At 37.2% G+C, this 15,434-nt stretch overlaps 1 protein-coding gene across 2 annotated transcripts in view; it reads left to right on the forward strand.

Moving 5' to 3' along the window:
* Positions 1 to 12,998, forward strand: part of LOC140739824 (small glutamine-rich tetratricopeptide repeat-containing protein alpha-like) — a 49,517-nt gene extending 36,519 nt beyond the window's left edge. Inside the window, exons 7-12 of one of the 2 annotated variants that reach the window (XM_073068386.1) lie at positions 3,335 to 3,473; positions 6,418 to 6,480; positions 6,904 to 6,941; positions 7,028 to 7,123; positions 8,521 to 8,643; positions 11,071 to 12,998. In XM_073068386.1, coding sequence (XP_072924487.1) covers positions 3,335 to 3,473; positions 6,418 to 6,480; positions 6,904 to 6,941; positions 7,028 to 7,123; positions 8,521 to 8,632 — 448 coding nt within the window. In that variant the 3' untranslated portion in view covers positions 8,633 to 8,643; positions 11,071 to 12,998. The remainder of the gene's footprint in view (positions 1 to 3,334; positions 3,474 to 6,417; positions 6,481 to 6,903; positions 6,942 to 7,027; positions 7,124 to 8,520; positions 8,644 to 11,070) is intronic. The other variant, XM_073068388.1, reaches the window with a different exon arrangement.
* The last annotated feature ends 2,436 nt before the right edge of the window (positions 12,999 to 15,434 follow it).

Genomic DNA, 15,434 nt, shown 5'->3' on the forward strand with positions numbered 1-15,434 from the left:
GTACATATATATCATATATATCACAAATCTCCACAAAGTATTTATCTGAGGTATACACTCATAGAAAAGAGTGGAAAGAAAAAAACAAGCAAAAGGAAAGAACTATGTACAAGTAGGGAGTGATCTCTTTTTTTTTACAACAGATCCATTGATTTGTGAGAATAAAATCAGGCCTATGAGGCATTATGTAGTTAAACCATTTTTCCCAGTATGAATCAAATTGTTACAAATTGGATAAAATTCTCTTACATTTGATTGGATTTAATAGCCCATTGACATTAAAAGAAATGAATTTTACCTTGTCCTTAGCCATCTGTATTTATCTGTCAATGTACCATTGAAATTAGAATAAAACTTAATTGATCTACTCCCTGAACAAATAAGAACCAAGAAATGCAAATAACAACAAAAATGGCAACGAACATGTGATTCCAAGGCTGAGGTCTCTAGTAGATGACCCTGCGTTGAGCTAGAGGAAATGTCTAGCTGTGGGGGATAACCCCTCCCACTTGTGAGTTGAGGGCCCCCAATGCAGTATTCATAAAAGATTTCCCTATACATACACATATATATATTCTCATTTTGGTGAGGAAAAAGGAGTAAGTGAGAGAATAAAGAATAACAACTAAGTAATATAAAATTCACATTATAATAAGTATTTCTCGAGATAGGTATATCACTGTGTACTTTTGCTTCCATTTAGCTTCTCAACATTTTTAAAGTTAGCCAAACCTTATGGCTCTTCTGAAGGGGGTGAGGACTGTCTTTGGGGAAACTCCCGGTCTCTTCCTGATATATTTCTCTCGGCCTCCTCCCGTCTCCTGCCTTCTCGATTCTCGCACTATTTCCCAAGCGGAGCGGGATAATTCCTCAGTCAGGCTTTCCCTTGTTTTGGTGACGCTAAGGGGCAACCCTCTGGCCTTCATGTCTGTAGTCACCTCTTCCACCGCCTGGTACAACCGCATCCCGTTGTCATAAAACACTCGAAGTTTAGCAGGGTACGGAGTTTGAAATCTAATCTTGTTTTGCTTTAGTACGGTACTCGCTTTACTTCAGAGTATTCTTTGCGTTTCTGCAGGACCGCGGGGGGGTAATCTTGGTCGAAATATATTAATTTAAAACACTCTCTTCTTACCCCAGGCCCTTTGTAGAATCTGCGCCTTGGTGCTGTACCACAGGAATTTAATTATTATTGAGCGTGGCTTTCTATCCTGGGTAGGTTTCAGAATGAACATGCGGTGGGCTCTCTCGACTTCCAGCTCCATAACCGAGGGAAGATCCAGCGCGTCCCACAGTAACTTTTCGACAAACTCCATCATAGACGAGCCCTCCGCTCCTTTGGGAACGTTGTAGATTCTGATATTTTTCTGCCGTGATCTTCCCTCCAGGTCAAGTAGTTTACCTTCTTGGTGATGTATTATTTTTATTGTCTCGCTCAGTTTTGAACACGATCTTCCACCTTCTCAATTCAAGTCTCTACCACCGCTATTTTTTGATTAACGCTGGCGAGCTCTGCCTTAATATCACGGAGCTGCTGCTTTATATCTTTGTGGACTTCCATTATTTCTTTCAGGATTTCGAAGATATTCGCCACTTCGCCTGAACGAGGCCCAGCAGCCGCTTTGCTTGCATGCGGTCGGGTCGGAGAGCTGCTCGCTGCACTCCTCTCGGACCCAGGCTCCTCAGTGTCGCTTTTTTTATTTCCATTTCTTCTCCCCATTCTTGCCCCTCTTTTCAGTTCAAATATTTTTCGAAAAATATTATATTTGATGGGATAACGGGGCTTAATACGCGTTTTCCCGGAGGAGCTTGTGACTTAAGCTGCCATTCTCAACGATGACGTCACCAGAACCGTCTTTTTTGGGCTTTTCCATTCAAGGGCATTGGTGTTTCCATACCAGGCCATGATGCAGCCAGTCAGTGTACTCCCCACTGTGGTTTGTTGGAATTTTAGATGACTTGTCAAATCTTTGCAAACTTCTAAGAATGTAGAGGTGCTGTCCGTGCATTCTTTAAAATGGCACATATGTGCTGAACCCAGAACAGTTCCCTTTGAAATAATGTAGAGGAATTTAAAGTTACTGACCCTCTCCACCTCTGCTCTCCAGATGAGATCTGACTCATGGACCTCCAATTCCTTCCTCCTGTAGTCAAGTAGCTCTTTGGTTTTACTAATGTTGAATGAGAGGTGGTTGTTGTCGTACCATTCAGCCAGATTTTCAACATTGTATGTTGCTTAATTGCCACCTTTGATTCAGCCAACAGTAGTGGTGTCATCATCAAACTTAAATATGGTCTAGGAGCTGTACTTGGCCTCAGAGACATAACTGTAAAGTGAGTGAGCAAGGGTCCTAGCACACACCCTTGTGGTGAACATATGCTGACTAATGGTAATTGTTGAGGAGATAGTGCCAATTTGAACTGACTGCTATCTGCAAATGAGGAGATTGAGGAGATAGTTGCACGAGGAGGTATTGAGGCCCATGTCTTGGAGCTCATTGATTAGTATAAATGTCCCCAACCAAATAGACTCACTTTCAAGGACTCTTCATCTCATGTTCTCAATATTTGTTGCTGATTTATTATTATTATTTCTTTATTTTTCTATTTGTACAGTCTGTTGTCTTTTGCACATTAGTTGGATGCCCAAGTTGGTGCGGTCTTTCATTGATTCTGTTATGGTTATTATTCTATAGATTTATAGACTAAGCTCGCAGGAAAATTAGTCTCAGGGTTGTAAATGGTGACATATATGTACCTTAATAATAAATTTACTTTGAATACAGAGCTGTAGTCGATGAAGAAAATCCTGATGTATATATTTTCACTGTCCAGATGTTCAAAGGCTTAAGGAAGAGTCAATGAAATGGATCTGCTGTTGACCTGTTGTGACAGTAGGGAAATCAGAGTGCATCCAAGTCGCTCCTCACGTAGGAGTTGGTATGTTATTTGTGCCTTAAACCAAGACCTTTTGCTTCACCTATTTGATGAAGCAAATGATCTCATGGTACATCTTGAATATTAGATATTTCCGGAGTTCTGGCTAATGTGTTTTTCCTTTGAGTAACAGCTCACCAAAAAAAATGTTAATTGGTTATTTATCACAGTTAGACCTTGCACTGATATACTCTGCAGTGAATTCTATAGTGTCTAAAGTGGTCAGGTTGACAAAGCACCATGCACACTCAAATGCTCTTTAACTCTGTGTAATGTCTTAGATTACCTAAAATGTAATTAATAACATTTTACTTTTCTCTATTGTTCTTCAGAGATTGCACCTTATTTAAAGGATGCTAGATGTGTTCCTAAGTAGAATTGATTTGATTCATTTCAGGTTGGCCCTGGCTAGTCTAAATAAATACAGTGAGGCAGTTAATTACTATAAAAAGGCTCTGGAGTTGGATCCTGACAATGAATCATACAAAGCAAACCTCAGTGTAGCAGAACAGAAGATTAAGGATGCACCAAGTCCAGTAAGTACTGAAATAAGTGTTTACATGTGTTACACGACTTTGTAAAGATTGCAATATTTTATCTGAATTTGGAAGGGTCTTTAGTTGTCTTAATGTTGTACAAAACTATATCCAGCAATTCTATAAAATGAGAGCATTTGAAGAATGGATTCAGGTGTAAAAAAAAAGATATTCCTCTTATCTATTTTTAAACTATTTCTGTTTGAGAATATCAGCGAATATTCTGATTGAGAGGATTTTTTTTTTCCTGAAAGGGTTCTCTTAGAGTTTGTTAATCATTTTGCCATTACTGAGAAGTTGTCCCAAATGATTTGGTTAAAGTTATAATTATATTTTGGCCAGGTTTAGGGGAACTTTTCCACATGACAGATTCCTTATGAAGATAGCATGGATATGTGATGACCAATAGTAGCTCAAATAAGGATTTTAAGATAAATTTCTTTACAGAAAGAGAGCTTATTAGTCTTGTTATCGTGAAGCTAGTTATCCTGGAGTTGTTGAGGAAGATGGATTTGTGATTATAAAACTTGTTGGATACATGAAAAATGAATATGGGTAAAAAAAAATAGAAAATAGTGGAGGTACTTAGCTGTTCAAGTAGCATCTGTGAACATTTAAGATTGAATGAATCTTTGCCTGAAATGCCATGATCATTAGCCCGTTTCCATCCACACCCCTTAACAAACATTGCCTAACCTGCTGAACCCAGTATTTACTGTTTTTAATTTCAGAATAACAGCTTTTACAGTTTATTTTGTTTCTAAATGCATAATAAAACGAGAGCAGAAGATGGCCTCTTCTTTAAACATCAGCTTGAATGATTTACTCTTTACTACCTACTGTATGTAATAATTTTCACTGTACATTAAAGGCTATAGCAGGGAAGAATTAACTAGCACAGTCTCTATATTTTCAAAATATTTAGAGTTTTTAGGGATTTAATAGTGTTGATTATGGCAAACCATTGGCAGAGCTTTTTAATCTGACCCTCAGGAATTTTCTTCTTAAATTATTTTATCTTTCCTCTACCTCAAAACCTATAAAATATAAGTAGGTGTAGATGTAGTCAATGTGGTGCATTAGTAAGTTTATGGTTGAGGTTTATACCGTTTCCACCCTTTCTCCAAATCCCTGCATTCCTTTAATGTCCAAAGTACTGTTTATTTCCAGTGTTGTATATACTTATGCAAGTATCCACAGTCCTGGAGTAGTGAATTCCAAGAAGGTTCAACTTTTGTAAGCGAAGAAATTTCTTCATGGCTTTGTCCTAGATGGGTCAAATCCTGACACCATGCCACCAGTCTAAGACAGTGGAGCCAAGGAAAACCGCTCACAGCATCTACCCTCTCAGTCGCCATAAAATCTTAATGTGCTTCCATATTTGTTTTCCATCTGCTATCAAACTTTTGGTTACTTTTTGTGATGTTTTACCCTACTGTGCTATTTTATTATCATTCGCCTTCACATCCAACTCCTAGAAATTCATTTTAGCATGTGTTTTTCAGTTTTATGCAATATTCTAGCATTTAGATTATTTATTTATCGCATATACATTAAAGCATATAGTGAAATGTATCATATACGTTAAATCAGAACCTAAGGATGTATTGAGGACAGCCCGCAAGTATCGTCACACATTTTGACACCAACGTAGCATGGCCTCAATGCTCAGCAGAACAACACGGAACACAAGGGTCAACAAACAGTAAAACAACATACATATATCCCGAGACCCACCAACCTGGCATCCACAGATGTCTTTTTTCCTATGTCTTTGTCGCTGGGCTTTGAGCACAGAGTGGAGGCCTAACTTTAACTCCTCCATATCCCTGCTCCTAAACCCTAAACCGGCCTCTAACTCCCCCAGATCATCCCCACATCCTTGTCCCTAAGCCCCAAGCTGATCCCTAACTCCCTTTTCTGTCCCTAAAAACCAACCATATGAACACAAAAAATTACTAAATCTGAGGCACAACCTCAATGGAGACCATCTTGACTGGAAATCCAGCATATTTTAGGACTTGCTGCTAAACACAAAATTAATTAAATAGGACTCTTATCAAATGAGTGTTTCTTTTTCAGCCATAAGATTACACCAGGTATATAGTATGTTACACCAATTGGGGCAACATCTTTATCTACATTCCCAATTCTGTACATCAATCTGTATCTTTATTTGGCTGCAATATTCTAGTTGTAATCTTTTTTTTTGGATACAGGGCAGAGTTTATAACAGTTGGTATTCTTGTGCTCTAGCTTTAGGTAAAATGGAAATGTTTAAGGGACTAGATGCCATTTAACTGTCTTGTAACTACGAGGGGTGATTAATAAGTTTGTGGCCAACCTAGCACATTTACTTTTCAACATAGTCCCCTCCTGCATTTACACACTTAGTGATTGATAAGTTTGTGGTCTAAGGTAGAAGATGATGAGTTATTAACTTCAAACTTTCTGCATAATCACTCGAAGAGTTGAACTGCACGTGCATGTAATGAGAGCTGTATAACTCATCTCCTTCTACCTTAGGTCACGAACTTATCAATCACCCATCTGGGGACACTTTCTGGAGGTCCAAGATCCATATGTTCCACGACCGTTGGGTTAAGTGTGTAAGTGTAGGAGGGGACTATGATGAAAAATAAATGTGCTAGGTTTTCTAAAATTGACTCCTTCTACCATAGGCCACAAACTTATCAATCAGCCCTTGTACTTAAATGTGAGTCTGCAGTTCTTTCTATCCAAGATGGGATAGTAGTAATTGTAAGCAGAAAATAAATTGATCTTCTAATCTAGTTTGGTGAACGATTACTGAAACAGGAGTCTTTTGCCTTGCAGTTACATGTAAATGAAGTTCCTTAGGGTATACATGCTTTCTTAGTGATGACCCATCCTGACAAAAAGAAGACTTTACCTATAGCTCAGAGAATTTGTTCTTTCTCTCCAGACAGGCGGCAGCGGTGGATTTGATCTGGCAGGTTTACTGAATAATCCAGGCTTTATGAATATGGTAATATTGTATAGTCTCTTTCACTTGCTGCTTTTTTATTATTTTGGCTTCATTTTTCTGCAATTTATTCTACCTTAAGATGTCATTTAAGCTAATTTTAGCCTGACTCCTACAGCTGTTCTGTGACAAGCACTTCATCTGTCTTCCATTTGGGTGAGATGGAGAATCTGTATGATTTCTTCTTCTGACAGTTGAACTACTAAAGTATTCTCTCCAATGGCTATTTGGAAAGCTATTCCATATTTATGAGAGTATGGCGTTTCACGTTGAATTCTTTATTTTTGCATGAGATTTGCATCTTGCAATAAACAATAATTAGCAATTTAACATGTTTTTTAAATTCTAGAAATGTAAAAGGAGCTAATTGTGTACAAACAAAAAACACTTTAACAAACAGCTTTTCTTGCTGATTTTCTATTTTAGGCATCTAATTTAATGCAGAATTCACAAGTACAGCAATTGTAAGTACCAGTATTTCAATTATTTGTTTCTTTGTTTGAATTTCAGGGTTTCTTTACTGAGCTTTGTTTCTTTTTCTGTTGGATAGAGTTTCTGGAATGATGTCTGGATCTTACGGTCCAGTAGGAGGAAGTGCAGGAGGGCCTGGAACAGGAGCCAATGACATTGCAGGCCTCATCCAAGCGTGAGTGTTCTCTCTACATAGTGACCCTCTTCTCTGCGCCCTAGTCAATATTTTGAAACCTCTCCTCAATGTACTCTGATACATTGTGGGGCTTAAAGCAAATAAAGTAAATTCTGTGGAGCTTGAGTCATTGATCTCCAATACCAATGGATGTGAATCTGCTCAGACACTTCAGTGCCAAACTACACAATTACTGGGCCAAAATACAATTTGCCCTTCTCCATGCCACCTCAGCTGGGCATGATGTTTATTTGAAAATGGTTTGGTAGGTCTCCTGGTGAACACATTGCATAAAACCAGTGACAATAAAATTTTATTTATCTCTTTTTAGGAAAATTGCTTTACAAATGTTGGCAACATTGTTCTCTTATTTTTAACATAGTCACTGTTTAATTAAATATGAAGTGATTTGGACTGATCCAAAGATTTGAAGGATTCACTATAAATATAAGGGTTTTTTAAACCTATAAGATTTTGTGGTGGTGTAACTAGCAAAATGCTAATTGAAGAATAAATTTCATATAAATGTAGATTTAAGAATAGGAATAGATGCATTAATCTCACACACCCACTGCACCATTTAGTAAGATCATGGCTGATGTAACCGTGACAGTACCGCAGCATAAAAGCCAGGACCAACAGAACAGGCTCCGGGACAGCTTCTTCCACCAGGCCATCAGACTGCTGACGCTATTGTATATCTGTGTAATAGTGGCTGTCCTGTTGTACATAATATTTATTATAAATTACTATAATTGTACATTGCACATTTGAACAGAGACATAACGTAAGTATTTTTACTCATGTATTTGAAGGATGTAAGTAATAAGGACAACTCATTTCAATTCATAAGGGAGCTGACTCTTTTTTTCTGTTGACGTGTGATAATTTTTCAACACCCTCCCTAACCAACTTTCTTTCTACCTCTCCCTTAAAACTTTCCTTCCACCTCCAACTTTCAAGAGAGTCCTAAAGATGAGCACGGTTCACCTCAACCCTTTCTTAGGTTGATGACTTTTTAACAGTGACCCTTAGTTCGAGATTTTCCATGGGGAGGAAACATTTCTACATCCACCATGTCAGGATCATTCAGAATCCTGTATGTTTTCCATGAAGTCCCCTTTTAGTTACTGAGATTGCGACTTCCTTTGGCTTTTTGGGTAATTACCATGTTCAGGTACAATAATGCTCCATTACAGGCTTGAGTAACATGTTAAACAGTGTAATCAGCTTTGCTGATTTTACTGTTTGTGAGATATTCATGCAAAATTGAAATACTGTGAGAGCAGAAAATTGGGGATGCTACCCCTACTGCCAGTTTTCTTAATGGAAAGTGCTTGATTGCAGGAGAATGCCTCAATTCTGTTATGACTAGTTTTATTTCTGTTTAAACACAGAGGGCAGCAGTTTGCACAGCAGATGCAACAGCAAAACCCAGAGCTAATTGAACAGTTGCGGAGCCAAATCAGGAGCCGAACCCCCAGTGCCAGCAATGAAGAACAGTCCTAACAGCAGATAAGGTGAGTGTTGTTTTGACAGCTAATCAGAAATGCGCACACATGTGGTAAGATAACATTTTTGTCCAGGGGGCCTGGTAGTGATTGTAGAAATACATATTGTTTAATTTTTTTTAATGTGAATGTAGAGCAAGTTGCAACTACTTCATATTCACTAGGACAGAAAATATACAGTGGATTCAGGTTAATTTGAACAACTGTTAAAGAACAAAACAAATCAGAAAATAGCCGGGATCCCCTTTATTTATTTAGGGTATTATGATACTTAGTTGGGGCAGGTGACTGTTAACGAATGTTTTCTAACATGCATCAGTAACATGCACATTATGTGACCATCGGACACAACACTATACTTAGAGCGAACTATTTTAAGTAGCGTCGCTTGTGTGTTTGTGTTCAAAATGCAATGATTTTTGTCACTGATAGTTGGTGAGAAATAAGCAGTAGGACTATTTAGGTTTTAAGCATGGAGGCTTGGAGATGCCCAAAAATGAAACTATTTCACAACTTCAAGTCAGGAGCTACAAAGAATTTGAAGGTATCGACAATCATCTTGAATGTTACAATTAAAATTAAAATTTGGAGGATGTGATTGTTGAAAGCAGTCCACTATCTATGCTAGGTGTTTGCGCTGATTTTGTTCATTTACAAAAGGAACACATCAGCATACACTGAATCATTTCCTCCGTCGATAACTATTAGGAACTAATGCACAATTTCATAGTACTGTAATAGCACTGGTGGTGTTCTAATTTTTTCTGTATTTCATTTAAATACAGTTTGTTACTCCATTAGGTGGTAGTTTGTCTTTTTATATCTTTTTAATAACTTTCATGAAACTTCAGCTAATTGGGACAGCTGCCAAAATGTGCTGGTCCCAATATGTCCTAATTAACCATAATCCACTGTATTTAAAGTGTTACGAACCCCGTAACTGGGTGTCTTACCAGCAAAGATAGAAGTGTCCGTTGGAGTCTGGTGATAGTATTTTCAACAGTATTTATTAGTAAAAATACACAAAAATAATATCAGTGCAAATATACAGATAATATACGTCATCAATACTAAACCTAAAAGTGCGGGTATAATTATAATAAGAAATAAGCTCTATCGTTGTCTAGGGGATAATGAATTGTCCGATGGAAATATAAAGTTCAGTTCAGTTCATGCAGGCTGCGGTAGTTGTTGGTCGCTGTGTTGCAATTGTTGGAGAGAGAGAGAGAACAGTAACAGCTATTGATTTGCCAACTTTCCTTTACGATCTTGATCCGTCGATGCGTTGTTGTTGTGGCCATTCACGTATGACCCCTCCGTCCTTTAGCTAGACCATTCTTCCGTGATGGACTCGTCACCCAGGCAAGGGTGGACACACACACAAGCCCCCACCGGTCTCATAGCGTCTCTCCTGGTGCATCTGAGGGGTGTTTCCCCAGACCTCACTTTTATCCCCACTCATGGGGTCTCAGGTGTCAATCAGGTTGAGATGATGCAACCCATCAAACCAGCCCACTCTGGTTGCCCCCTGAGGGGTTTCAATGAATAGAACAATACCAAGTACACAAACCTTCTCCAAAAGACAATAGCAGTAATCAATGGTTCCGTTCTCTTTTGTTAGCTGGAGACATTCCACCTTAGCTGTGCCTCTCTCTCATTAATTTGTATGAGCTGTTATCAATAACAACTGTCTTGGCAGCTTTCCTGTGTCTCTCTCATCTCCCTTGATAACAGCATCGGAATAGTAGCGATTTGCGATTCTCCAAAAGGGGGGGGGGGGGCATTGGCGATTCTGTACCCTTCTGCCCATCAGAGTTGTTCATCGTTCGTAACAAAAGATTGGAGGTGTGGTGGCATTCTAGAAGAGACTTTTTAAAATGAGACTAAATAAAGACATCAATGATTCTTAATCCCACTGTGCAATTCTCTAGATTTTTGCTTCCTTCCTTTTCCCCTGGCAGAACTATAATTTACGATTGATTAAATGCTCTAAAAATCCATCAGGAGTTAGGAGTCTGCAAATTCAGAATTTTGAGGCTCTCTGATACTGGCTTGCCTGTGCATTCCTAGTACTGTTACTGCTAACTTGTTTCCAGTTTTGTTTCCCTCAGTCTGTCCTGACTTAGATGTTATTGATCAAGCTGGCAGAAAGAGTTCATCTGTCCTGACCCTGATTGCTGTCTAGTGCCTCTCACTCTAAACAGCATGCTATTCCATTCCTTCCCTTAACTAAACTGTACAGAAATGAGTAAATAGGGCATTGTTGTTATAACCATACAGATTCTAGTTTTGCACATGGACAGTTTTTATGCTTCATAGAAGAGGCTGACACTATTGAAAATACATTCAACTACATTGTTGTAAATTTAATGTTAAACCAAATATGTTTTGTTTAGATTTCTTATATTTTGTTTTTGGATGTTCTTAATCTTGCAGGAGGCGTGAGCCAGCCCAACCCTTACTACCACTACCACTAGTTCTTCTGCAAGTCGAGGGTATCTTTGCAACCAGGAACTCAAAATAACGATTTCTACTGTCACTTGCATGTTCAGGCGAATACTTGGGGTGAAGAGCCAGCAAGTTGTAAACAAGAAATTGAAACAAAACTGGGCTTTCCAGCTTGCAAAAGCATCTCATCAACTTTTTGTGAAATTCATCTGTTGAGCTTTCTGTGAATCTCCAAGTTTTTTTAACCAGAATTGTCACAGAGGAATGCCTAGCTGCACTGTCATTTCAGATCATCTGCCAACATACAAGATTCTTTTGTCTTTGGGGGAAAAATCTACTGAACGAACAGCAGTGATTATATACCTCGCCTTCTCACAATAGTGGCATTTTTGTTGATAACTGTTTAGCTGGCAAAGCTTAAGATTTTTTTTCTGTTGCTGAAATATTTTTCCAGAATTTTAGAAGAATAGACCAGCAAGAGTCAGTGTTTAAATTAATATAGCATATGGGATGATTAACATCATGTTTTTCATTCATGTAGATTTTCAGATTTTCTTTAATTGTGTATAAGATTGTATGAAAACATTACACGTATTTGTGATTAGCTTTTTAAACAAAGAAATGAACATGATCCTTAAGGTGACCCTGTGACAATTGTTTGAAATATCACTGACATCACCAGCTTGACAGCAAAAATTAACTTCCATTCTGTAGTTGATAAATTTAGGAAATACTTTTACAGTGTGGCCCTCGGTGCATGTAAAAAAAAAATAACGTTATTAATCAAAATCTAACTGTTCACTGTTATGGTTAAGTTGTTGGCAGTACTGGGGGGTAATTGTGAAGAAATGGGGATGGGTTGTGGGTCTGAGGTCCCATTTGATAATCTCAGCCACTTCAGACTACAGTGGCTGTTCTATATTGAACAATGTCAAGTGCAGTGTTCTGCCTATAGAAATAAAATAACTTCATTTATAGCCATTGTTTATAACCTGGTTGTAAAAAGGATAAAATTAAATGAAGGTTCTTTTATGTTATGTGAACTATTTCCATTAATTTCTTTTCAATTTCCTTATTTTTAAATTTACAACAGCTATTCATGGAAGTGTTTTGGTGTCCTCTTTGTGTTCATATATTCAGCTTTTGCAATGTGGACAAAACAACAGGTTAGCTATTTTTTTGTGGACTGAATCCATTTTAAAAATGCCAGTGAAAATTCCTGTGAGAATTAGATGCATTCAGCCATTAACTCGTATTGGACTTGCTGCATCACAGAATTCAATCCAGAAATTCTGATTTTTACAAGTCTTAAAATCCCATGTTATGAAGGATTAAATTAATCAGTTGCCATAACTTGATTTGTCAAATTCCTTCCTACTTGTAAGTCAATAATACGGTTTCATGCCAAAGTACAGCAACAAAGGGGAAATGCGTAAAACATGCACTGCAGATTCCTCAGATGGAGTTTTGATTGCCAGGGGATCCCTTTTGCAATGTTTCCGGGTTTGAAGAAGTAATTGCAAAAGTTGTACGCCCTCTTTACAAAAAGATAAATTTCTGGTAGTGCACTGCGAATGATCCTATAAAATGAACTTGTCAATTATCCTTATCCGTGGTGTGATGAATTGTTATTATTAGCCATCCTTCCACAAGTTAATACAAGGATGGTAATCTTCCCATTTATAATAATGAAGGATAGTACTTCCCCAATAGAATACTACTGCTCCCAGAATATTCTGCTGATTTAACATTTTTAATGCATTTGAATTGCAGGAACTTTGTACATTGTATTATTTAAATAAAAAGTTTAGGAGGGACATTGTTCATTTAATCCACACAAGAATACAGTGCTATCAAACTGTCACCAGTCAGGATCTCGTTAAGTACAACAATAACAGATAAAGTTCTATACGGAATTTCACTGTGTGTTGTGGTGTTTCTGTTCCTTTTTGTGTTGCATATACCGGTAGCTTTGAATCCTAGCCTTGTTCATTTCCCCTCCAATTTCAACACATTTTAAAAGGTGGTGAATCAAAATGCAATTTAGAAGGTTGCAAGTTCTGGTCACACTATAGTAACACACTGAGCATTTTTCAAATCTCATTCCTATTCTGTTTTGCTGAAAGTCTTTAAATTTTACCACAAATATCACTAAGTCGGGTGCAAGAATTCTGAATGATTTGTTTGTCCCCTGCTCCCTCCCAGAGTAAAGGCAGTGGGATATATGGCATAAAAAATAACAGAAACTATGAAGTGTTATACTTTATTAGCATAATAAAGAAAGATGAAGAAATAGAGGATACTGGAGCAGTGAAATCTGTTGCCAAGAGTTGTGCATAAATCATTGAAAGAAAAAAATTACTGTTTTAAAATAAACATGGAATTCTGGCTTTCATAACAGGTATAATGTCTGCAAGAGCAAATCAAGATACACATTTAGTAAGAACTAATTCAGCTACAGTGGGACTACTGTGCCCAATTCTGTGAATCATGCAGAAGAGGGGAGTGCAATTTACTGGATTAATGTTGTGAACACCTTGCTTCCATGCAGTACTTTTGTTCCATTATGTGGAAGTGATTTTCTATAATGAGAAATTCAATAGCTGTAACTTGCATTTTTGTTGAATATTAAGAGATTCTGAATAAAATAAATAACATCAAGGTACAAATCATCAGATGTGATGTAACTAGTAGAACTAGTGTTTAACGGATGTTAGTTATCTGTGCAATTCTAATGGCTGTTACTAGTCATAAGTTGAATAAGGTTAAGGAACAGAGTCACTGTGTTTGAAGTGCAATCTTTCTGTATTCTTTCGGCACTACTGATAATTGCTGAGCAGTTTCAATGAAATTTGAGTGAGCAACAGGTTAATAGGTAATTTGAAAACAATCACTATGCTAAATAGAGGGTCATCTGATATTCCAAAATGCAAGATAAAATGTGTATGAAAACTACTTAATGGGAATCTTTCAATTTAGTTGAACATGTATTTTTAAAAATTCCTGGATGTTTTACTTTGACCTTTAGCATTTAAATTTTGTACTTAAATGTAATCAATTTTTAACATGAAGGGAAATAGTTTTTTTTACACATTTTAATTATTTATTTAGAGATGCAGCTTGGAACAGCCCAGCAACCCATCTATTTAACCCTGGCCTAATCACAGGACAATTTACAGTGAATAACATAATAACTGATATGCTTTGGAATGTGGTAGAAAACCAGAGCACCCAAAGGAAACTCACATGCTCACTGGAAGGACGTACAAACTTCTTACAGAAGACATTAGAATTGAACTCCAAAGTCCAGCGCCCTGAGCTGTAATAGCATGTGACTAACAGCTACACTACCATGGCGCTGCTACCATTGGGTATAATGAATTAAGAATTTTGATTTGTGTATTTGAAGTGCAAACTTAGTGAAGAAACAAGTCGCCATACAAAAATGCATTAATTATGTGGAAATTTACATATTGGAAGGGTGATGTTTGGCTGACTCATATCTGCTTATTGAATCCACTGATACATATTACATCTGTGTAGTCCATCTAAAAATCTATGTTTCTATGAGCAAGCCAATCCTCTGACAATAAATACAACTACAGCTCCCTTGGTTATAAGCCAAAACTGCTGAAAATAATTAGCTGACCAGTCATCACCCTCTATGGAGAGCAAAATTTTAATACAATGCACAGTAGACTTTTTAAGTTTGCAGATTCCAAAAACTGTAGATGTAAGATGAATTCAAAATCCTCACAATTTAAATAATTATATGAGACCAGTTGTCATAAAACCCACCTATTCCATTAATGTATTAGAGAGGGAAATATTTCAAACTAATTTGATTTTTGTTTTTTCAAAATTTTTAAGCTAACAGTTACTTTCTTAAGAAAGTCTATTGAAAGAGTGAATGACTAAAGCTGATAAGTGAAATTACAGCAAATTCTTTTATTAAAAGCAGAGGAATTTCTCCAAAAATACAGTGAGTCAAGTACATTATGTACATAAAATCAGCCTCTATCAATTTTAGCACAGCAATTCCCAGATGTTACACACAAAGTAATATTCCAGTCATTCCCACCTGGTCGGTAGTGACATTATGTACAGCTTTACAAATAGTTCCAGGGGATCTTTACACCTTTAAATCTCATCTTCACCAGCACAGCATATCCTCACTTTGTCTCCTAACCTACAGAATCAAGGTCACCTTAATCTCAGTTAATAGGTAAATAATGTAGGTACAGGTACCATGCTTTATGTCATTGTTCATTAAAATATACAAGAGAATGAGCCTTAAATTAGAAATGTGTTGAATAAAGGCCTTTTGCCAACCAGCAATAAATTTCCATGAC

This window comes from Hemitrygon akajei, chromosome 16, assembly GCF_048418815.1.
Source record: "Hemitrygon akajei chromosome 16, sHemAka1.3, whole genome shotgun sequence".
In the NCBI taxonomy this organism is placed as follows: Eukaryota; Metazoa; Chordata; class Chondrichthyes; order Myliobatiformes; family Dasyatidae; genus Hemitrygon; species Hemitrygon akajei.